This window comes from Scardinius erythrophthalmus (assembly GCF_964197995.2).
Source record: "Scardinius erythrophthalmus genome assembly, chromosome: 5".
NCBI lineage: Eukaryota > Metazoa > Chordata > Actinopteri > Cypriniformes > Leuciscidae > Scardinius > Scardinius erythrophthalmus.
The window spans coordinates 21,288,025-21,313,432 of record NC_138225.1 but is presented as its reverse complement, the minus strand read 5'-3'; the positions used below and the strand labels follow the sequence as shown (position 1 = coordinate 21,313,432).

At 35.5% G+C, this 25,408-nt stretch overlaps 4 protein-coding genes across 11 annotated transcripts in view; all 4 read left to right on the top strand.

Annotated features, from left to right (window-relative positions):
* Window positions 1-3,143, top strand: part of eeig1b (estrogen-induced osteoclastogenesis regulator 1b) — a 41,424-nt gene extending 38,281 nt beyond the window's left edge. The window contains exon 13 of one of the 2 annotated variants that reach the window (XM_081366781.1): window positions 135-3,143. In XM_081366781.1, the coding sequence (XP_081222907.1) occupies window positions 135-180 (46 nt within the window). In that variant the 3' untranslated portion in view covers window positions 181-3,143. The remainder of the gene's footprint in view (window positions 1-134) is intronic. The other variant, XM_081366780.1, reaches the window with a different exon arrangement.
* Window positions 3,144-3,966: 823 nt separating this feature from the next.
* On the top strand, window positions 3,967-7,079 carry dpm2 (dolichyl-phosphate mannosyltransferase subunit 2, regulatory). The gene is made up of 4 exons (XM_081364717.1): window positions 3,967-4,016; window positions 5,740-5,829; window positions 5,934-6,036; window positions 6,262-7,079. Exons 1-4 carry the CDS (start codon window positions 4,014-4,016, stop codon window positions 6,315-6,317), a joined length of 252 nt encoding a protein of 83 aa, XP_081220843.1. The 5' UTR covers window positions 3,967-4,013; the 3' UTR covers window positions 6,318-7,079.
* A 178-nt stretch (window positions 7,080-7,257) lies between these two features.
* pip5kl1 (phosphatidylinositol-4-phosphate 5-kinase-like 1) lies at window positions 7,258-15,568 on the top strand. Its single transcript, XM_081365146.1, has 10 exons — window positions 7,258-7,461; window positions 8,550-8,744; window positions 10,212-10,262; window positions 10,453-10,607; window positions 11,238-11,362; window positions 11,520-11,554; window positions 11,663-11,718; window positions 11,993-12,105; window positions 12,198-12,360; window positions 14,361-15,568. The coding sequence occupies exons 1-10, from the start codon at window positions 7,447-7,449 to the stop codon at window positions 14,824-14,826; spliced, it is 1,374 nt and encodes a 457-aa protein (XP_081221272.1). The 5' UTR covers window positions 7,258-7,446; the 3' UTR covers window positions 14,827-15,568.
* A 475-nt stretch (window positions 15,569-16,043) lies between these two features.
* sh3glb2b (SH3-domain GRB2-like endophilin B2b) overlaps window positions 16,044-25,408 on the top strand; it is a 29,732-nt gene continuing 20,367 nt past the window's right edge. For 4 of the 7 annotated variants that reach the window (XM_081365070.1, XM_081365069.1, XM_081365068.1 and 1 more), the window contains exons 1-5: window positions 16,051-16,245; window positions 19,502-19,643; window positions 21,268-21,396; window positions 24,023-24,156; window positions 25,052-25,144. In XM_081365070.1, the coding sequence (XP_081221196.1) occupies window positions 16,183-16,245; window positions 19,502-19,643; window positions 21,268-21,396; window positions 24,023-24,156; window positions 25,052-25,144 (561 nt within the window). In that variant the 5' untranslated portion in view covers window positions 16,051-16,182. Of the gene's footprint in view, window positions 16,246-19,501; window positions 19,644-21,267; window positions 21,397-24,022; window positions 24,157-25,051; window positions 25,145-25,408 lie in introns of all 7 variants that reach the window. The other 3 variants (XM_081365066.1, XM_081365065.1, XM_081365064.1) reach the window with 1 other exon arrangement.

Here is a 25,408-nt window from a genome sequence, read left to right as displayed (position 1 = left end):
TACATTCATTTGTTCAAAAATACAGTAACAATAGTAATATTAGAATTTAAAATAACTGGTTTCAGCAACATAATTGTACTCAGACAGTTATGCTTCAGTATCATGTGTGATATGGGTCTTTTATTCTTTGGCAGGGTGTCTGCGGGTGTTTTTGAACCGGTGGTGATTGAGAGCCATTAGAACTCTGTGGACACGGCGGTCACTCTTTCACAAACCTGCATGTTTTTTTTATTTTTAAATGATGGAGAGAGCAAGAAAGGGACTGTATGTCAGAGTAGGCAACTAACTTTACAACTTGCTCATCTTGTGGGTCTGACATATTACAACCGTAACGCTGATGAAAATGGTGGTGGGTACGTTTTTTTTTTTATTTAAATAATTAATAAGCGTAAATATTTACAGCAGATTCTGAGAACACAAACTACTTGAAATGCCTTAAGAAGTGAGGCACGATGGGAACTTCAGTCTAACACTGTGAAATATGAGGGCAGTCCAAAGGATTTAGACGGAAATTCAGATTTTCATATACTATTTCATGTTTTAAAGAGAGGTCATTTAATCTCTTTTATTTCTTTGTGATGCATTTCTTGCCCCTGTTATATACACACCACTAAAATCTGCCCTCACATACATTGTAATAATTCAGTAACCAGTCGATTGGCCTGTGGTAAACATTGCCCGAAATCATGTATGGCTGGCCATACAAGTATGTCTGAGGCAGAGAAAACCATTCTCCCCATATAACCATTTTAGTATCTCAACACTTGTGCTTTTTTGTCAGAGGTGGGCAAGGGTTTGCTTACACATGTTCCAGCTGGACTGGTATACATGAAATACAGAAATATACTGTACTGCCCCCCTCTTTTTCACTTTCACATTCTCTTTCAGTAAAATTCCCAGTTTCTAACTCAGTCTGTCAGTATTTCTCTTTCACTATTCCAATGTTTCAGCTTCAAATATTTGTGTGACCCGGTACACACAACACAACAGTACAGCCCCAAGCCGATCGTGGCATTCTCTCGCTAGGGTTCTTGTCAGTATCAAAATGTTCGAATGACTTGTATCCTAGTGAGATGGTGTATTCAGAAGCAAGAGCAAATGATTTGTAGAGTCCTTGTTGTAAGACACAGCTGAATAATTGCATTGTTTTTAGAACTAGATCAGAGACAGTGACTCATAGTCACACGTCTGTCCTTGGCAACTGTGTTTCTGACCAGCACCTGGTGTGCCCTAGGAAACAGTGTACAATAGGCATGACAGTGAAACAGAACGGAAAGACCAGTTTTCTGTTTCTCTGTCATGCACTGCTTGTTTGTCATCTAATTCATGACCTTAATGATGGGCATGAATCTTTCTCAGTTGATCTGAGAGCATTGACCACAGTAAAAACTGACATTGTGAGTTTTTTTAATACTCATATCGCACACTTTTTTTTGTCAGTTGAGAGAAAAGTGCAATGTGGGCCCGTTGTTTTGTGACAGCCCATTTTTGAGTTTGTTCAGGGAATTGGCCCTTAAATATTTCACCTGTCCAGTGGCTTAAAATATTACATGCTTAAACAGAATCACTGTTCACATTTAAAAGTTTTAAATGTATATGAATTAACTTTGTTTATTATTGTTATTATTCATGCCGTTTTAACGTAACAAATGAGTCTGTGGCATGTTCCAGCTGCTTCTCTGCAGGATTAGTACTCCTGGAAATTTAAAGTAACACTAACTTTGAAAGGGCAAAATATATACGGTAGTTATGCAGCCTGATAAAGCCTAGTGTTCTGGATGTTTCTAATTAGCTAGTATAAAGGGATTCTCTAAAGACACTGAAAAACGTATCTAAATGTTTTTGTTCTTTACTCTTTGTACCTGTTGTCTACTTTATTAGCTATTAAGAACAATAACTCTGTTCTGTCATATCTGTTTTTTCGAACCAGCTGGCTGGTTCATTTAAAAAAAAAATTGTGTGGGATTTTTTCCCCTCAACCTTGATTCAAAATATTTTTATTGTCTAACATTTGTGATGGCATGAAACAATGACCATCTGTGATTATTGTTCTCTTTCTTTCTTCTCTCTCTTTCTCTAACAAAGACTTTTATAATGTTGATGTTTTTAGTCATAATTGACTAATCTGTGATCTTTCTTATGTAGGTGTGTGTGTGTGTGTGTGTGTGTGTGTGTGTGTGTGTGTGTGTGTGTGTGTGTGTGTGTGTGTGTGTGTGTGTGTGTGTGTGTGTGTGTGTGTGTGTGTGTGTGTGTTGTATGTGTGCGTGTGTATAATTTACTTGATCTATTTAAAATGCTGTTGCAGGGAGCTGACTGGGGGTCTATATGCAAAAGTTCATGTTGGATGCAAGACAGATGATGTAATTTATTATAAATTTTACATTTCAGTAATCTGGATCCCTTGTTTTCTTTAAAAATGATGTTGTTCACTTGATACGTGTTCATTCATGTAAATCATCATATTGTATTTTATCAGTTTAAAGAAAAGAATTAAAAAGACCAAATGGAACCCAGCAAAATATATGCATGTATGAACTACACTGAGTGGCACAGGCTCCAGGATACTGAAAACCTTAGATTGTGTGTGTACATATATATATATGTACACACACAATCTAAGGTTTTCAGTTTAGGTTTTAATATATATATATATATTCACTACAGCAGCACTTAAATACTGAGGACTAACTAATGTCACTCACATTCTCCAGAATGTTGATCTGCATTTCTCCTTTACTATCGTAAAGGATTTAAGCTATGCACTTACAGAAAGCTTTTCATGTTAACATCCATTTTAATAACAGCAACGTTCATTAGGAAATAAATTATATTCTGGAGATTTCTTAAAAAATATATAACGTATAAATGAATTTACCACTAAAGTACTATGGAAATAAATGTATTTTTCTGATTGTGACAAATATTTCTATTTTAAGATCACACATAATGTGGTGTTTCTCCAAAGTTTTCTTGGTCTTATGTTTGGTTTCATGCATGGAGAGGATACTTTCTAACGATGGACCGGAACTATATTTCTACACTTAAATGTGAATGTTTCTTTCTTTAATGTAACTGTCTGATGAGGTTGTCTATGTGTAATATTTTGGGGAAATAAAGATAATGTTGGATATCATAATACACAATCTTTGTTTGTGTGACTTATTTAACAACATCCAGCTAATTATGAATGATTTACTTGTGAATTGTGTATTTTTCATTGCCAGCATACAGAATACGTGTCCAAACGCAAAATAAACGTGCAGTTTAAAACTCATTTTTATTTGCTAGAAATGAGGCTGAAACTGAATGTCTCCAAACTGTCCCATTTTGTTTAGTCTTTGAATTAGAATTAATTTACTTGCCCCCAGTTTCGCAGACAAGGCTTAAGCCTTGTCCCAGACTAAAATGCATGTTTGAGCTGTTTTAACTGAAAGCAACTTTCACTCACTTATCTTAAAATACGTCGGTGCCATTGTTTTGTCTCAATATGCACACCAGTAATGTTTTTTTAAAGCATAAATATATAAGCATATTTATAAAAGATACTTAAATATCCTAATTAAACTAGGGCCTAATCCTGGCTTAATCTAAGCCCTGTCTGTGAAACCGGACATTACTTTACTAATCTTAGTTCCTCTGAAAGTTTAACTTAGTTTATTTGACACGTAGACATAATAAATTATAACAACCCGCTGATGCAGATGATACCAGTTCTGTCATTTAACATCTTTTATATTTTTTGTGAAACTTAACTTGAAGGAGGATGATGCTCTTTTATGTTTCCTCTCCTGTTGTTAATTTATAACGGGTTAAAACAAAAAGAAAACTGAAATAAACACACCGCTTGAGAGACGTTCGCCTAGCACTGCTTCTAACCAGTAAACATTTGTCTTTGAGCGCCCTCGTGTGGTGAAGAGATAAAAAAAAAACCTACATTTCCTAGCACGACTTCCGTTGTTAGTCGGAAGTAGATTTCATAAATTTTGGTTGCATACGGAAGTGGCACGTCCATAATGGTAAGATTAACTGAATGGATGTAAAAGTGTTATGTCTTTGTCGTTTTCATTTTAAATATATTAATATTACACTTTATAGGGCGCCGCATTGTTTGTCTAACTTTCTAGTAACTGGGATAAATATGATACACGTTTCACACTGTATAGTTCGTTGTGACACATAATTCACCAAAACAAAAATAGTTATTTGTTCAACTTCAATATTATATATTTGTTCATTTCTTTATGACTGCTGTTGAATGCAGTAGAATCAGACATTCAGTACTAGATATCCTTCATATACGCCATACGTGGAGTAGTGCAGGGATGACGTCAAAACGTTCCCTCAAAATTGGGAAACCTATGGGATTTTATAATGTTTTTTGTCTGTTGTTTTCAATTTATGAGGGAAATACGGTCTGTGGTAAACATAACTTGACGATACTTGAACGTTTGAAGCTGTTATGTTTATTTAAATAACTTTTGTTGTGTGACTGTGTAGTTTACGTTGTTGATTAGAGCAAAACGTTCGATTATAAAAAAAACTTCAAGTATCGTCAAGTTATATTTACTACAGTGTCAGACCTTATTTTAATGATTAGTCTTTTGTGTTTTGACTTAATCCCTGCACCACTCCATTTTTGCAAGCTAAACTTGAGTTATCATTTGTTTCTCTCAGTCTGGAGAACATTTAAAAGCCAAAATGTTAATTTTTTAAAAATGTAATATTTATATATATACAGTACCAGTCAAAAGTTTGGAAACATTACTATTTTTAATGTTTTTGAAAGAAATCTCTTATGCTCATCAAGCCTGCAGTAAAACAAAAAAACAGTAATATTATGAAATATTATTACAAGTTAAAATAATGGTTCTCTTTTTTAATATACTTTAAAATGTAATTTATTTTTGTGATGCAAAGCTGAATCTTCATCAGCACGTACTCCAGTCTTTGGTGTCTTATGATCCTTCAGAAATCATTCTAATATGCTGATTCATGATCAATGTTGGAAACAGTTGTGCTGCTTAATATTTTTTTTATAACCTGAGATACTTTTTTCAGGATTATTTGATGAATAAAAAGTTAAAAAGAACTGTATTTATTTAGAATAGAAATCTTTTGTAACAATATACACTACCGTTCAAAAGTTTGGGAACAATAACTATTTTTTTTTAAGAAATTAATACTTTAATTCAACAAGGATGCGTTAAATTGATAAAAGGTGATGGTAACGATTTATATTGTTAGAAATGTTTTTATTTTGAATAAATGCTGTTTTTATGAATAAATGCTGTTAACGTTTTACTCATCAATGAATCCTGAAAAAAGTAGCCTAATCCAAAAAAATATATTAAACAGCACAACTGTTTCCATCATTGATAATAACTGAGTATCAAATCAGCATATTAGAATGATTTCTGAAGAATCATAAGACACCAAAGACTGGAGTACTTGCTGATGAAAATTCAGCTTTGCATCACAAGAATAAATTACATTTTAAAATATATTAAAAAAGAGAACCTTTATTTTAAATTGTAATAATATTTCATAATATTACTTTTTTTTTTTTTTTTTTTTTTTTTTTAACTGCAGGCTTGATGAGCATAAGAGATTTCTTTCAAAAACATTAAAAATAGTAATGTTTCCAAACTTTTGACTGGTACTGTATATTAGGAAAGTGAGACTTTATAATGTAATTTGCACTTATTTGTGAGCCAAACCCTAAAAAATATTTATTTTCAGGCAACTGGAGCAGATCAAGCTGTTGGCTTTGGACTTGTTGGCTTTAGTCTGTTACTGTTCACATATTACACTATTTGGGTCATAGTCTTGGTAAGTGTTTTTTTTTTTTCTTAAGACATGCTTTTTTTCATATGCTACTGAACAAATATTGAAGTGATCAAACATTGATGCAAACTCTTCTGTCCTTGTTCCAGCCATTCGTAGACAGTGACCATGTGATCCACAGCTATTTTCTTCCACGAGAATATTCAGTCATACTTCCTGGAGTCGCAGCATTAATCCTCTTACTAGTTGTTGGTAAGTAAAGCAAGCAATATGTCACCGATAAAGAAATGAGCAGTATATGGACTTAATAAAAATGTTATTTATTAAATTCAACAGTACAACCATGTTAATTACTCATGCCTCAGTACAAGAGACAAGATTTAACCACTAAATCTTTATTAGATTGCAAGAAAAAGTTTTAAACAGAAAATGTTTCTCTGTTTAATCTAGTGATCAAATTTACCTTCATTTTTTCAGGCACCTTCATAGGAGTCGTAACATGGAAGAATCGAAAGCCTAAGAAAATGGATTAAGACCCTTCATGCTGCTGTGATTTCTCTGGTCAGAAGAACAAACTGTGTTGATTTCACTCATGTACCACTTCATGTACACTGCCACGTGAAGCTGCTATCCTGGATTCCAGTCATGTTCACGTGTTTAGTAAAATAAAAATCATTTTAGTAGCCAAAAGCAGTAATGAACATTTAGTTAAACAGTAGTCTAACTGAGTTTTGTACATCCCGTCTCCACAACCTTGACTTAAGACCACACTAGTTAGATGTTCAGCTTTGGAGAATTATTTCCATAATCAGGAAGTTAAAGGCAAATAATACACGAGATCATAATTCCGGCACCTAAGACAATGGGGAAGATATGGGTGTACTTTGTATCTGGATGGCATCTAAATGGAATATAGTATTTTTTAAAATCATGCTTTACGTTGAGGATTGTTGCAACTGTTCTCTTATGTTGTAAATAAACATATTTATAAGGTAGAGTGCTTGCCTCTAGCAGCAAAATAATTTAGGACAATAATCTAAAAAGAATGAGAAAGAGAACTTTCTGTAAAACCATACACAATCCAACATAAAAATAATAAAAATATGCAACATTTAGTACAATGCCATGTGTTTGTTTTTCTCACCCATTTTATATGTATTACTCTATCTATCTATCTATCTATCTATCTATCTATCTATCTATCTATCTATCTATCTATCTATCTATCTATCTATCTATCTATCTATCTAACTTATACAATGCGTGTCATGTATCATAAACTATTCAAGAATTGTATGACATCGATTTATTTCTCGACATGTGACGTTACTTTGCATTTTATATAGTGGGCTATATTATATATAATATGTATAAATGTATATTTAAAACGTGTAGACCAATATATTCATAATCACTATTTAGTTTTGTCTGTACTGTGTTTGTCAGTTAGTAGTTGTGGTGCATGTATTCAGTAACAGTGTGTGTGTCTGTGCTGCTGTGTTGTGTTGTGGGATGGGCCGCTGCAGTGATGAGAGACTGATCGAGCGCGAGCAGCGGCTCATCACACACACACACACACACACACTGGCCGTGTCATGTCACGCGAGGACAGAAACCGTGCTCTGATCTTCACGGACGACGAAATGTATTAGTGACCCCATAATGAATCGCACTGAGGTACGTACATAATATCTTTATTTATTAGACTATTCTATTCATTTTTGTCGAAGTGAACGTAAACTCAAGTTCCTCTGACAGTTCAAACGTCTTCCTGTTTTAAAATGTTCTGTTTGTTAAAATGTAGGCTACATCAAATAGGCTATTAGCCATGCCTGATTCACAATTATATATATATATATTTATAACTTTATTTCGGACTTGGCTTTCTCTTAATTCTGTCCTTCATACGAGGATCTGATGACAGAGGTCTTTTTAAGCCACAGGCAGAGGGAAAAATCTGCAACGAGATTGGAAAATTGAATTTCTTCATACAGAACAGCTGATTACCATTACTGGAAACAAATAAACTTCTGATTCAAAATTTCTCTGGCATTCAGTTGACAGTGGTGAAAACCCCATTTAGGCACATTACAGTTGGGAGGACAAACCGAACAGGCTTGAACTGTGAGGCAAAATTGTCTACAGTGGTTAACAACTATGATTTCCTTGCGTGCAAACAAAATACTGATGTATTTAAAGAGCAGTGCATTTATCGCAACTAATGGCATGTTATATTTGTGCTGTGAACCGCTGCAGGGGCTCTTGTGTTCTCCCATGATGATGCTGCATTCAATAATAAAGACAGATTTCAAATCACTTAGTATTTTCCTGTCTGAGTGACCACACATTAAGACCTCCAAGACACTTGAATAGAAATAGATTTTGACTTGTTTATCTGTTGTCTGTGAGACAGACTTCTACCAGTTTCAAGATGATGACAAATCCTTGCCATCATAACATGAGTATGGAGTGCAGTAATAACTTCTCACTTTATTATTATTATTTATGTAAAATATACATATTCAACAATTTGAATATAAGTTTAATATTGTATATAAAAAATACATGCATGCACACACACGCACACAAAAATCCCCCCCTCCCCCAAGCTTCCAGTTCCATCTTTTACCAAAAATACTGATAAAATGTAAGATATCAGAGTCAGTAAACAAACCTTACACCTGTCTGCATGTGGTTTCTACTAAGGATTTGCAAGTTGTTTGTAGGTGTGCTGTATTGAACTACGTGGCTATTGTATGTTGTAGATGGAGACGTCAGGGCCAAGTGTGAGGCGACACAGTCGTACAGTGAAGAGGAAACGGTGGGGTGGACTGAGGCAGCAATTGAAACTGCTGGGTCTGTTTGAGATTGACCAGCAACATGAGTTCTACAGTCTCACCTGTATGATGAAGGAAGGGCTATTTGCTGCTGTGCAGAACACCATTGACAACCCTTTACCTGTGAGTATTCCCATGTTTATGAACCTACACCCCATCCAGTCCCTATTGATTATCACTTTTTCCGTTTTCAGGTAAAGATTACAGAGAGGAAATGCAGTCAAGCTAGAGTTTCTAGAGCCTTCCTTGGGGTCCAAGATATATAAAACCGAATTTCCTTCTGAAAAAATAAAATAATATATATATATATATATATATTTCTGCCTATTCACAAAGCTATTTTAAAATTTCACCAAGAAAATCTATTTTAGATTTTCTTTATTGTTTTAATGTTTCTTTATTAATTTAATAAAATAATAATGAGTGTTAGCATACCCACCACTCAAACTTTTATGAATACATTTATATGTACAGTGATGATTGTAATCAAACAGGTTTGGAATCATGTAATCAAAACCAAAATACAGTCACGTGGAAATAAGCAATTCAGCTCACATTACATTTTCAGTGTTGAAGTGCATATTGAATAAATGTGCGAGAGACAAATGCTTGGCATGATCAAACCCCTCCAAGGAGACAGACATGTTCCATTTGACATTAATTAGTATGCGGGCTAACCTCCGTAGAGAGGAGCCTATTTCTCTCCATGGAGACTGTGTGTTTGTGGTGCTGAAAAGGCACCACGCAATGTTTTAGCTTGATTAGAGCTGTTTTTATCCTGGTAATTTGCTCAATAGTAACAGAGCAGGGGGAGTGGAAGAGTAACCAAGTGTTTCGGTAACAAACACCATTGTACTGTGCACGCATTGGGGAGGAGGGACAGAATTCAAACAATGCAATGTTTCTCACAGTGCTACAGTACCACAACAGAGGGCAGAAATGTTAAAGCTAAAATCAGTGGCTTCTTGTTAACCATGAATAAGAGACCATGTAGAATGCAGATGGTTAAATGGCATAAGTAAATAATAATCATAAGTATAATATCTAAGCTTTAGTGTATTTTAGATGAACAAGATACTTTTCATGTCTAAGGTAATGTATAATTGATAATTGATGCATGTCAGATATAATGAACTAACAATGAAAAATACTTAAAACAAAGCATTTATTTATCATCGTTAATGTTAATCGGAACATTTACTAATATATTTTTAAGGTCAAAAGTTGTATCTGTTAACATTAGTTAATGCACTGTGAACTAACGTGAACATTTGTATTAATTATTTGTTCATGTTAGTAAATGCATTAAGACCTTATTTGTAAATTGTCGCCCTGTTTTGTAGTGTGGTGGCACTCATAGTCATGTGCTCGATCGCTAACAAACACACACACAGATGATGTTGCAGACCCCAGATTCCATTGAATCCAGTCTGCTTATGCAGCAGTATGACTCATGAATGTGCTGCCTGTTGTCCAGGGCTTAAAGCATCTCTCTCACACACTTAAACAACAAAAAGAAAAACATTGCCTGCAAAAGCATGTTCTACTACATGAATACTTATCATTAATGGTCATATATTTTGTTTTTAGGATGAGCTGTGTGAAGATGACTACAATTTGGAGGTTACTCAAATCCATAAGGTACATGTACATTAAAGGAAAAAGCGGACACTGCTTACTGCAATTTTAGCATTTTTTGCTTTACTGGACAAAATGTGACGTAATAACTAAGCAGCTGTTTAGCATTGGCTTGTTTTGCTTGAATTATACATAAGATCTGTACGTATAATTTCTACTGAATCTCATCTGTTGTGTTTGTGACTGTGTGAAGGAGTTCAGAATGGAGACGTATGCTGGGCCGGTGTTCGCCAGTCTGCGGCGCTCCCTGGGGATGACAGAGAAGGGATACCAGCAGTCCCTCTCCTCCGAAGGCAGCTACCTGCAATTTATCAGCAATTCCAAGAGCAAGGCAGACTTCTTTCTAACGTGAGTCAGCACAAATGTTTTTCGCTTGCAGGAGCATAAGCAACAGAGACAGCATAAAGAGGAGACAGACTGCTCGTAGAGGAACTAATGGGAGAAATCACATCGATAGAGGCATTGGTGTGTATATACATAGTGCTGTGATGTGATTAATCGCATCTAACATGCTGTTCTTTTGAGCTTTCTATTCATCAAAGAACCCTGAGGAAAATGTATCATGGTTTCCACAGATGTACTGTGTTAAGCTGCTGTGTCGACATTGATAATAATAAGAAATTTTAGTTTTAAAGCAGAAAATCCGCATACTATAATGATTTCTGAAGGATCATGTGACACTGAAGACTGAAGTAATGATGCTGAAAATTCAGCGTTGCTGTTACAGGATTAAATTACGTTTTAAAAGTATTAGAATAGAAAACAGCTATTTTAAATTGTAATGCAATTTCACAAAATTACTTTGTACTGTATTTTTGATGGTGAACATACTGTACGAGACAGGTCAGTTTTTCAAAAAACAAACAAAAAAACTCTCTGACCCTCTCTGTATCTGTAAGTAAAGTTTGTAATATCAATATGTTTGTTTGATATCAAACCAAATGTCCTTTAACACACATTTCTCTCTCCTCTGTCCAGTAATGACAAGCGGTTCTTCTTAAAGACACAGAGTAAAAGAGAAGTGCGATTTCTCTTGTCTAACTTGAGAATCTACATGGAACATCTGGAGAAGTACCCACACTCTCTGCTCGTCAAATTTTTGGGTGAGAAGCTGGCAGCTGGTAAATTAACTTTAGCAAATGTTGCTGGACAATTATTTTATATAGTTCATATGCATTATAAAATTAAATGTGTAATGCATGATGAGACGACTTAAAACCCTAAATTCGAAAGAAATTGTCATGCTTTATTCATGAACAGGTGTTCACAGAATCAAAATTGCACATCAGAGGATGGTAATTATTTCATTTATTAAATATCTTCAATTTCCTGTCAATATTATTTATTATTTTATGGACCCCGAAGGTACATGTTATAAAACTCTATTGGTTTCCTGTGTGCAGAAGTACTTTATTGTGATGCAAAGTGTATTTTACCCTGATGACAGAATCACTGCAAGGTAAGACTTGCTGTGTGTTATAAATGGAAATGGTGTTATCGCTCTGTCCATTATCAGTCCTGTAAATATTTAATGTTTCTCATTTCCCTATCACATATGGAACTTTGCTTTTGACCTACTGTAATCCACAGCCTTGCACTTATTGACCATTAAATTGCATTGCCCTTTAGCTGTTTTTTTGGCTTGCACTGATGATCTAATCCATCACTCCCACCACCTTCTCCTTTACTCCTCCTCCTAGCTTTACATTCATCCTTCTGTCTCAATGTTTAAGGTATGATATAAAGGGCTGTGAGATGAGCCGGTGGACAGACCCGGCCCCTGAAGGCAACCAGATCATTGTTGTTTTAAAAGATCTTAATTTTGAAGGACAGTTCATTCAGTTAGGTAAGGTCAGTTCCTTGTTGGCAAAGGATACGTGCTGTAGACTTCATCTGCACCATTACATTCAATCTTATAGCTCCTTGTTCATATGACAGATCAACAGCGTCCTTGGCTCCTGCGTCAGGTGGAGATCGACACAGCCTTTCTTCAGACACTCAATGTGTTAGACTACAGCCTCCTGCTGGCCCATCAGCCCCTGCACCAGGATGAACTCAGCCAGACTCTCTCTTTCGGAACACTCATCATGCGTACCAAAAAGTGAGCATAGTAAAGTTTAGTATACCATGCATATAGTCATCCATAAACAACCACAGACATTTACAAAGATGTTTTTAAGGAAGGTCTGCTTGTGTATATTCTGTACATACTGTATTACAAATAAGATCTAAATAACCTAAATCTAATTTTTATTGTTACTATTTCAGGGAAGTTAATGTACACTATTACTATTCCCATAAACAATCAAGGTGTGACTGTGTTTTGAAAAGTGAGGGTTAATGTATAGTGAATGGAAACCTTAAAGGAACATGCCGACTTTTTGGGACTTTAGCTTATTCACCATATCCCCCAGAGTTAGATAAGTCCATACATACCCTTTTCATCTCCAAGCGTGCTGTAACTCTGTCTGACGCACCCACCGCTAGCCTAACGCTAGCCTGCGAGCAAATCACTCTGCCCAAGAAGCAGTGCTTCGCCTTCTGAGAATATAGTTCCCAGTATGTATACGGTTTGAAGATGGCTGTGTCTCGTGTGACCTTGTTATTTGTACACGCTGTGACTATAAAAATCACAACATGTTGGTGTTATTTTATGCTAGCTGGAGCCGTTGACCTCCAGTCTTTGTGCTAAGCTAGGCTAGCGGTGGGTGCGCCAGACAGAGTTACGGCACGCATGGAGATGAAAAGGGTATGTATGGACTTATCTGACTCTGGGGGATACGGTGAATAAGCTAAAGTCCCAAAAATTTGGCGTGTTCCTTTAAGGAAGATGCCAGTGTTATATTGTCCTATAATGTTTTTCTCATTTCGAAAGCTGCACATTTGCCTCATTTCAGAAAAGTATCTATTACATTCCAAAGGAAGAAAGAAATTACAGTAATGAATGCCTCATAAGGAATAGCAATAGTTATTCTTCTCTGAAATGAGACATCCTCAATGAAGTATTCAGCCAACAAATGCAACCTCTGGAGGGGGCAGCCTTCAAAATGAGACGTTTATCTCAACACACTGATTACTTAAATTGTGTTGAATAGATACTGTAACAGTGGAGATTATAGTAATCTCAATTATAGTAAGTCTCAAGGTTGGTGCAGTTTGCTATTCTTTACACAGTCAGACAGTACACAGATGCTTATGACTAGTCAACACTATCCCACATATTCAGCTGAACTACTCATGCTTGACTGATGTGCACACAAATGATAGAGATAAACTTTATATGATTAAGTGCAGAAAACTGATGTTTAATTATGCTTCCACTGTTGACATGGTTCAGAAACAATATTTCCTTCAAGAAGTTTCTTTCTGCTGCCTCGTATCTCTATTTCAGTATTTAAGGATAACAGGCTTTTCCCTGACTGTGAATGTTCATGTTCACATCTGTTTCCAGATCCTTCTCCTTCTCCAAATGGCCAATAGAAGGCAGGCATGTAGACAAATAATATCTAGATTTAATGTCATTTTTAAAGTAATGACTCAGAGAAATAACACAAACTAAATGACTAAACTAAACTATAATAGCCATGTCTACCATTCCATCATTCATTAAACATCATCTCATATACTGTATATATCCAACTTCTAAACTTATATTTCACCCAAACATTTTTCATTTTATTTCATTGTCTTTTGAAACCTTTATGACTCTGTCTCTGTCTATGTCTCTTCCATAGAAACCAAAGGACATATTTATAGCAGAATGTCCCAGCTGCTTTTCCATACAATGAAAGTGAACAGTGATCACGGACTGTCAAGCTTTTCAATGAACACTTAAATTTTAAAGTTGTCATATGACTTCAGTATTGGCTACTTTTATGGCTTTTTAGGAGTGTGATGTTTTTGGTCCCCATTCACTTACATTGTATGGAGAAAAGCAGCGTGAACAAAACATCTCTGTTTGTGTTCCAACTATTCCTTTAAAAGCATGAAAAATTCAGGTGAAAAAATCTGCTGCAGAAAAACCAAGAGCTTTAATTCAGAATTAAACGACAGACAGCCACATATTTTGATCGAATGTGTTCCTCTCTGACTGGTTGTTAGGTCAGTGAATGCAACATCTAGTCCTACACATGCTGCATCAACCACTGTTCCTGGGGTGGTGGCAGAGGAAGACTCCACACTCCTCTCCGCAGAATTAAATTGTGCAACAACACAGTGTCACACAACAGAAATGCACAGTGGCAATGGAGGAACGGACTGTAGAAGCATAGAGGGAGACAAAATTGAGCAACCCAGTAGGATGGGAACAGATTCAGTCGATCTACAAGAGTTCCAGGCCCAGAACCGGAGACTGCTTCCCAACTTCAAGAACCCGCTTCATGTCATTGATGGATCAGAGCATCGTTACTTCATCGGAATTATTGACATCTTCACTGTTTATGGTTTCAAAAAGAGGCTTGAGTATTGGTGGAAAAGACTGAGATACCCACGGCAAACATTCTCCACAGTCAGTCCTCCAGCTTACTGTCACAGGCTGCGCCAGTGGGTTCAGGACCATACCAAATAAAATAAGACCTCTTGGAAAACAAGACAGCTTTTGAGTTGACCGTTTTGAAGTGTCCGTGTATGAATAGCTTTGTTTAAATAAATACGATGCTAATGAAAGTACTTGATTAAACACTGTACTTCCAGAAAATGCAAAAGTTAAAGTTGTATTCATTTAAAATTGTTAGACGCAAGTAATGGTGCAGTGACCATTGCATAATGCTGAAGATGCATAGGGATGAAAACATGAATATGTTTGATGAATGTAATGGTGAATTATGTAATACTGATTACATATATCCCATTCATTGAAGAGAATCAGAAAGGATTTTGAGAGTAAATGATCAACAGCAGCAGGGTCCCTTATTTTATACTGTCTTTCATTTTCCGCATCTGTTATGTGAAGCTACATAAGTAGGCATTCGAATGGTTTTCTTGCCTTAAATATTTATGCAGTATAATAAAAGAATGTTTAAGATCTTTTCTTCTTTAAAGTTTTAGTTAGACATCAAACTGTATGCGATTGAAACCCACCTTGAACAGATGAGATATGTGTTGAGCAATTTGTCAGCAAATTATGAAATGGTGGATTTATATCCCTGGAACTAGCAGTTTTGAGCACAGTTTTTAGGTATTCTGTCTAAAAGTAAGATACTGTAAGTGAGGTATATATACTTTTGAACTGCACATTTTATGGCTTCCAATAAAAGAAACGTTACAGCATGCATCATGGCTTAAATGCAAATAAATCACTATTCACATTGTTTTGCTCCCCTCCATTATTTTATATATAAAAAGAGCAGTTCAAACATATAGACTCCGGGTTGTATGCCGACATATTTTAATTGAATATTATAACAATAATAATAATACAATTTGTGTGTGTAAAAACAAAACAAAAAAACAAACAAAAAAAAAAACCAGCAGGCCTGGTTTTAGTGGGGGTCTAAAAGTCATATATGTTAGGGTTAAGTTTGATTCATATATTTAACAACAACAACAACAAACCTGAAAGCTTATATCCCAAAAGTTCATTGGTAGAAGGTCTGTTTTAAAAAAATAATAATATGGGTCCGATTTGACCTGCATAGACCACAGAAAACATCTGTTTTTAATAGTTATTTTTTCATGAAAACTACTTTTTAAAGAACTTTATTTGGTTACAATACTCAAAATAACTTTTTATGTGTTCAAAATAACTACAATAATAAAGGGGTTAAAGCAGGCTGAGTAGAGGATGGCTGATGTAACCGATGGTAAGATCATTAAACTCCAGGTTGCGCTGTCGATTCAGCCTCATCCTGCACAGTCGATCCCGTTGCAGGGACAACCAACAAGCTGATGTTGCTGAAACGCACACAGTGAAAACGCTGACACTATGGATTTCAATGTCAAGAAACTAGCGTCCGATGCAGGCGTCTTCTTCACTCGTGCTGTTCAGGTATGAAATGACCCAGTGCTTTCTGTTTACTTCACGGGAGTTGCGTTCAGCCGTAAAGTGACGTGCGTATAATTCAGTAGGATGGATGAACGCAGCAGCTCGAGTGAATGACTGGACGAACAGCTTCGCTCTGTTTGCCTTTATGGACTCTTACGCGATTATTCAGACACGTCGCTTTCTGTAAATTCTAATTTATCTGCCATTGTTCAAGCGAACACTCCTTATGTCATTTTACGATGATCTGTATTTTCCTCGCCATTGTAAGCCGATAGACGCAAGCCAAGCCCGTATCCATTATTAATGGCTGTTCATGTGACAGTCACCAGCTGAATTCTCGCTTACAGCGTATTCACCGTTCACTAGAGAACAGTTAATTGTTTTTATTTTTAAGATGCATGTTTAGAGGTGCTTATGTTGTAGTTTGTCCCCCCAAAAATTCAGCTAATTAAAAAATGTATATACTCCGTTATAATCACCACAAGACAGTTAACAAAGTTTGAAGGGACAGTTCACCCACAAATTGAAAACATTGTCATCATTTAGGCCTACTCACCCCTCATGTTGTCCTGAACCCCTACTTTGGTTATTCCACTGAACACAAAATATGTTCTGCTACTGTTCATGCTTGTTGTTTTTCCCCCATAAAATGAAAGAGATACCCGTTCAATTGGACGGCTCCAAAAATGAGAAAAATGCTATCTTCAGAGTAATTTCTTAAATTTCCATTTCATTGTGTTCATTACACAAAGCTGTTATCACTCATTTGATGATACTCTGTGTTTTCTTTATTGATTATTATTATTATTTAAGCAGTATTAATATTTAAGTATTTAATTGCTGTGAAGAAAATCTTAAAGGTTTTGGAACAACATCAGAGAGATCTTAATACATTTTAATAGACCTTCTTGTATGTAGAGCACTGAACGATGTCTGACCAGCTGGTGTGTATGTGACTAAATCTGTTTCCATGATGTGGGTGGTTTGGCATAAAAACTTCTTTTTTTTAATTCATTTCAATATTCATAATTTATTTTCTAGGCTGAAACTGTCTGTATGTTGTGACAGATTATATTTTCAGTAAAATGGATTCATTATTTCTAAAGGATACACCTTTTATAGGTCTGTTATCACAAACAAATACAATTAAAGTCAGCATGAAATGTACTTTGTTAGCGCACATTACTAGTCTTATGGTAAACAATTCATCCTCGCAAGTTAAAGGAGAACTCCGGTCAATTTTAACATTGAGCTCATTTTTTTGTACATTTGGAGTGCTGTCAGTACAGAGAACAGCGACAAAAATCGGTGTTGCCTACACCGTTATCCTCTTTTAAAAATTTGCACCCTGTTGACCTCAATGGGGCAAGTTTTAAACCTGCTTTTAGCCTCTTAACATCCTTGATGTGTCATTACAAGTGCACAGCTAATGTGAGTGATTCCTTCGGAGTGAACGCGGGTGAATCTGACTGCAGTAGATGTGAAAGATATGAATAAAAATGATGTTTATTCAGCCAGCGCACATACCTGTATTTACTTCCTGTTTTCGGTCGAAGTCCACAGTAGTCGATTGTCGAGTTCATGCGCGTGATCATAGCTACTAAACCTATGCGCGTGAACTCGACAATCGACTACTGTGGACTTCGACCGAAAACAGGAAGTAAATACAGGTATGTGCGCTGGCTGAATTAACATCATTTTTATTCATATCTTTCACATCTACTCCAGTCAGATTCACCCGCGTTCACTCTGAAGGAATCACTCACATGACCTGTGCAAAAGCTAAAAGCAGGTTTAAAACTTGCCCCATTTAAGTCAACAGGGTGCACATTTTAAAAAGAGGATAACACGGTGTAGGCAACACCGATTTTTGTCGTTGTTCTCTATAATGACAGCACTCCAAATGTACAAAATAATGAGCTCAATGTTAAAATTGACCGGAGTTCTCCTTTAACACACACACACCAAAAAAAAAAAAAAAAGTCTTTGTAATATTTAATCAAAATCTGTAAATGTACATCCCCTTTGGAATAGCCTCCCCTGACAGTGAGCTGAATGGAACGCCTACTTTTCTAGATCCAATTAATTCCCAGTGGGAAAAAAACAAGCCATGCCCACTATTTTTCTCATTCAGTGTTCCGTTTCACTCTGAAAATACTGAAGTAAAGTTGGTCACAGCTTCCAGTTCAAACGGACTTTAATACAAAATGCAAGAATTTTATTTGATTGATAATTAACTGATAAGTTGAACCAATATGTGATGATTCAAAGACATTGCATGTGGTATGAAAAGATAAAACTAGTCATCAAGAAAATGACATACATTCAAAGCTGTAGATGTAGCCTAGACGGAATCCTTCATGCTGAGTCGCAGCGTGTAAATGTGATTTATATTTCCTTTTTTTTCCTCTTTCACCTTAAGCCTGAATTTTATGCTCAGTCAGCAGGGGTATTCCCTGTGTGTGAGTGAAATATCAAACACCAGCATTATATATTTTTTTCACCTTGTCGGAGTGCTCTATTCCAGGAGAGCCAGAGAGCATTTGGTCAGCTGTTAGCTACTGAATTTCAACATTGACTGAGGTTTTAGCCTCCATGTCTGGATATTAAGTGAATATAATCTGCAAAGGCCCAAACAAACCTGTGCCATACAACACTTGTCTGACCCTCTTCCATTTTATTCTTGTTATTTCTCCCCTGAGAAGACACAACAGTAAACAAAAGAAGAACTCAACACTGTTTGCTGTCTAGGGACCAGATGGAGGGGGTGTCCCCATCCCTATCAGCCAATCACCTTAAGCATCCCTGCTTAGCCAGTCACTACTACTGTACTGTCAGGGATTTATTTGGGAGCAGATCATTATCACTCAAAGCCATAGTTTTCTCATGGAGTTACTGCAGTCAGAGCCAGTGCATATATGAGCTGTAGATTACTGTCTATTATGTCTATATACTTTAGGCCTGCTCTCAGAGAACCGTTTTTTAGTAATGTATGATTATGTTGGCCTTTTTTTGACCTGTTATTTTTTGATGGGAAGAAAGTCATAATGCCAGCAAATCATGTGAATAACTGTAAGAGTTCTTCTCCTTTTCTTGTTGACAATATTCGTTCTTTGAAGAGTACAAGAATGCTGCTCATTATTTGTTAACAGACTAACATTTGCACATCTTGTTTAGCATTCTGAAATAAAGTGTTAGATATGAGCTGCCGATATGAACATCTGGTTTGGCAGTCTGAATTGTTTCATGTGTTCTTCAGTACACAGAGGAGAAGCTTGGCCAGGCAGAAAAGACTGAGTTAGATGCGCATCTGGAGAACCTGATCGCTCGAGCAGACTGCACCAAAAACTGGACCGAAAAGATCTTCAGACAGACCGAGGTGCTGCTTCAACCCAACCCAAGTAAGAATCTACATGGGCATTTCATGTTTAAGATCTTGGGTCATATGCCTAAGCCCCTGTATTGCATTTTCTTAAAGAAAATATTTTGTTACTGAATATGGTTTGAAATGTGTGGCCTTAAATGTGTTGGAAAATGTCTCATGTTGTTGACATTTCCCATTAACATGATGAACAGGAACATCTGTTTGTTGGCTTCTGAATCAATTTACTTTAATGTCACCATTTGGTTGATTACACCATGAAAAAAAAAAACATTTAATTTGAGAAATCAAATGTCTGCTTAATTCCTGTACAGCCAGCCAGTGAAATATAATGCCTGACAACCATCTTAAAACAGCAATGGTTCTCACGTGTCACCATGTCAGGTGGTATCACGTTATGTGAATGCAATGTTTCACAAGGGTGCTGAGATGGACATCAAACTGGCATAGCGGTTAAATCTGAGCTGTTAATCGTCAGTGTGCTCTTACTTCACTCCAGGTTACTCCAGGCAGCGGGACTTTCCCTGCTATAAGCGTACTGGAAGGCACTTTGGATAAAACTGTCTGCTAAATTACTTGTTTCCTAACTACTGTTCAAATGTTTTATATTAATTAATACTTTTATTCAGCGAGGACACATTAAATGTATCAAAGGTGATACCAAAGACTTCCACATTCTTACCCAAAAATTCTGTTTCAAGTAAATGCTGTTCTTTTGAACTTCATATTCTTTAAAACATGTCACAGTTTCAGAACATAAATGAGCTCATTCAAAAACGTTAAATATCTTACCAACCCCAAACTTTTGTACAGTAGGGTATATCTCTTACATTTGAGTCAAACATCTGTTTTTATATCGGCAGCAAACAACGGAGTAAACAACAAAAAATATTTTATATTAATACTCTGTTATAATTCCTGGATCATTGATAAGGCCACGGGTTTCAGATGCTGTAGAACTCAACTTTGACTGCAGTACCTTGCAGTTTTTAAGTTTTTTAAAGTAATTGCAAGAGGTTCTGATGACCTAGTGATTGTGTACTAGTAAGAACACTAACCTGTTCTTTCTAACTTTTTCCATGCTCCAGTTGACCAAACTGGTAAGTCTTGTGTTTACTCCACATGGCCTGTGCTTTAGGTCACCAGTTTAATTCCTTCCCCCAATGAATGATGTTTAGTTTTTTTAGACACAACGTGTGGATTTCGCTCTTCTCACTATGCCTTTGTCATGATAGTTTGATAGTTGTCATGAAAAAGGAGAATGAATCTTGTGGTTTTAGTCAGACACAAGCTCAAGCTTGTTCTTCAGTCATCTGAATGTCTTAACCAGGGGTCAGTTGCATAAACATAGCCATTATGTTAAGACTGTGTCTTAAGAACTAGTATGATCAGCTAGAAGTTAGGGGTAATCAGTCTTACTGTTCGGTGTCAAATTAGACCAATCTACGTTTTTATGTACTGACTTTAAAAAGTTATTAACGAATTAAAGTTATTAAGTTAAATTAAAGAATAAAATTGGATGACTAACTTGTAAGACTAGTCTTAACAGTTTATGCAACTGGCCACAGATCTGGTTATCAAAACTGAATAAACTGACTGAATAAAGCATGATGTCCATCTTACTGATATGAATCTCTGTTTAGGTGCCCGTATTGAAGAGTTCTTCTATGAGAAATTAGACAGAAAGATCCCATCCAGAACCACCAATGCAGAGCTGCTGGGACAGTATATGCAGGATGCTGCAAAGGAATTTGGGCCAGGAACTCCATATGGTTCGTACAACCAACCAGAGGAAAATAATATAATATAATATATTTAACCCTTTTTTTTTAATGATCGTTTTGCCTGCATTAATGCCAACTGCATACATTTTGGCACAAGTCTGTAGTTTTAGTGGAATTTTACTATTTCACCCCCATTTCCTTTAATAAACCTATTTTACACTAGGCACACAAAATAGTTACACTCAGGACCTTAAGAACAAAACTGTCCCATTAAAACTGCAATTTTTAATCACAGGCCATTTAACTGTCAAATGATGCAGTCTTTGCTAATAGGCTTTCATTCTGTTGGCAAGGCTTCAGAATTAAAATATTTTACAAGATGGTGCCATTTGATCAGGTCAAATACTTGCTTTTTCCTGTTTTCTGCTTCTGCATATTATAGTGTGGTTTGTATGTGTCTAATAATTTTTTTTTTTGTCCGTGTAATATTTGAGAGAGAAAAACTGTACTGTACTGCAAACCCCAAATCCCAGAGCTCTGTGTACCAGTGGAACTCTGGCATTTAATTGGAAAAATGTGGTATTGCGCCCAAACAAAATCTTACTGAAAGCTAATTTTTTGAGATATCAACCTCAGATATGGAATACAACTTGTTTAGATTAATGGCCTTGATTTTCTAGCAGTTTTTGAATTCGATAAGTTTTATTAAATGTATACATTTTAATATAAAATAATGTTCATAAATCATTTTCGTAAAAACTTTTTTTTTTATACTTCTGCCAAGGGTCTTCTTTAAAATGAGACCAAGCTTAAGTCTGTGCTCCAAAGCTTCACATTTTTATAACAGTTTTTGTCCAAAGGTTAAAAAATACCTGCACTTATAATTACACTGTTGACCCTTCCCTTAACCCAAACCATATCACTTAACCTGTCCCTAACCTTATCTGTATAACATCTTAATAGCAGCAAAAGTGTTTTGCAATTCAACATGAACACAATAAGAACATTGTAGCTAACAATTTTTTGTAAGTACATTGTAGTTAAAGACACCTAATATAAAGTATGACCTTGAAAATTATCAGTTTTTCCCTACTAGAAGCCAGTACATATTAATGAATAAAATAAAAGAAGATATTTTTATATATATATTTATTTACTCAATTGCTCTGGGATGCTGTGCCTCATGCCTGACCTTGCCTATGGCGCGATGTGAGTCAGGATCACTGCTGCCCAAGCTCTCATCTATTAGCCTATTATTATTTTTTCCTGTTTTCCACTGTTTCGCTTCTGACATGACAAAAAATTAATCTATGATTTGTTTGATTCTTGACAAGTGATTGTTATATACTATGCTGCATTTTGAAGTAATCTAGCTTTGCAAGTCTCCAAATCAAATTAATGTTTTGCTGCAAGCTATGTGTCACTAGATGGCGCACTTGCCCACTCTAAACAGAGATTGTTGGCAAACAGTTTTTCACAGATGCAAGTGATTGTGTATATCTGTGTATGATTCTGTAACCATTTGACATATAACTAGTTACAGAGTATATGTATTTTTTCTCTCAATTATTATTACGAAATCATAAAATTTGTGTAAAAATGTATAGGGGTGTAACAATACCCTCATGTCACGATTTGATACATATCACAATACTGCACTCACAATGTGAGATTATTATGATATGGTAAGACATATGGTAAAAGGTTAACAAAAAATGTACTGTTGATTAAAATGCTAAATTTGGTATTTTATTGGGGGTGGAAATGAATAGGCTTGGACTTGGTGCTGGTAACCGAATGTAACCCAATTATTCTGACACCAGAATAAAAATATTCATGATTCTGAAGCTAAAAATACAGAATTATTTTAGACTAATATATGCTTGCACTCTGTCATTGACTAGGATATATTTAAAATAATGTAGGGCACTTTTTACTGGTTATATAAGACACATGGCATCATCGGGAGCCACAAATATTGCATTTTACATTATATATAGTAGTTTAATGTAGTACTAAAACTATGTAAACTTGAATTTTTTTCTCACGTAGTAATTTTAATTTTGGGTGAACTATGCACAATACAGATTGCCACTATTCACGATATTGTTGCATTTTTGTATTGCAATATAGTGTGACACAAAATATTGTTACACCCCTAATAATTTAAAATAATAGTGCCTGTTAAATACTTAAATTAATATAATCATGTCACTGCAAGACAATTTTATAAAAACAAAACAAAAAAAACAATCAGGACCACTACCAAAATAAATATTAATATAAAGAAACATGAAAAAACAAAAAATTGTTTCATTTACATAGAATCAGAGCATCTCTAAGTGGTTCATAGCAGGTGTGAGTGGTTCATAAGTGATTAATTGAGTTTAGGACTGTGACTGAAGAATACATTCATTAAGCTGAATGATGAAGATGCTTACATGCGTAACAAGGTGAGATGAGTCAAAGATTGTTTTGTCTACATCTGATAATCTTATCACAGAATGTTCATCTCCCATCGAAATGAGTTAAAAATGTGAAAGCCAAATTGCCCGAAGCAATTTCCATGAAATGTTCTTGGTTAGTTAAACAAGCTTGAAAGTTATTTGACAGGAAAGCATTGAAAATGTAATTGGAATCGTATGTAATGTTATGTTTTGTGATTGTTTACCAGGCAGTACTTTGATCACTGTTGGAGAGTTTCAGAAGAGGTTAGGTGGAGCAGAGCGAGAATTCTTGCATACATCAGCCATCAACTTCCTCACACCTCTGAGGAACTTTCTAGAGGGTGACTGGAAAACGATTTCTGTAAGTGAAATACATAATCTTGGCATTAGATGGCTCACTTCCATCTAGTATGTTGGCTAACATACATTGGCTGATAAAATCTGTTAGTTTTCTTTGGACACTTATCTCTGTAAAATAGTTCATAGGTACTGCTTTTGAATTGAAGAATATCTTCACCATTTTAGTACATAACTTCAAATGTAATATTGAATAACACACTAGTTAAATTTATGATCAAATAGGCCTACTTTACATGTGCTTTAGCTTGTTTGTCAACCCATCAAAATAAGAGTACTTCTTTAAATCCTGACAAAATATTATTTGATTTAAAGTGTACTTTAAAGTAAAACTTGTTAACTGTCACCCCTCATTTGAACAGAGATCAGAACTTAAATGGTTGTAATTCAGGAATGCTTTGGAATACAGACCTAAGGTTGGTCTTTTTTTAAAGAAGACAGTCAGCATATTAGTGCAGAAGTGAAAGCACTTACGGTAACATGGAAAAGTTGTAGAAGTTTCAGTTTACTGTTAGTAAATGTGCTGAGCTAAAAATTTCTTATTTTATACCAAATATATATTTTACAAAACAATTGCTAAAAAATTAAAGCCATATGCCTAACCAAGTTGTGTTCCAAATTTAAAGTTGATATCACAAAAACTGAGCCCACTAAAAGGTTTGCAAAAAGTATGCAAAATTTTTGACACTGACAGTTAACTGACTAAATGTGTAAAGAAATAATCATGAAATTGTACTCCCTTTAAGTACACTTAAGTGCCCTTTTATTCTAATAATATTGTCTTCATGGACTGTTTTTTAAAAAATGTACTTTTATGATGCAAAGTACAATACAAATACACATTCGATACAGTTAAGCACACATTCTTTTTCTCAAAGTTTTGTATGTTTTGTTTTCAGAAAGAGAGAAGACTGCTTGAGAACCGACGCCTTGACCTAGATGTGTGCAAAGCTCGACTCAAGAAAGCAAAGTCAGCAGAGGCCAAGGCTGCTGTAAGGTTTATTTACACTTATTCTATCATCATCACATACCTCATATCCTACCACCCACTTATCAAGAAGCACTTATGAGCTGTCAATATAGGATTCCGATTTCTCATGGGACAATCCAGGAAGTATGCTATGAATAATCAAGAATATTCATTCTAGCCCACAGCCTAAATATAGCCCATCATGAGGTTATCATTGATGACTGTAAGTGTAACATCTAATTGAACAATGTGTCAAACACTAAAAGTTGAAAAAAATAAAATAAGT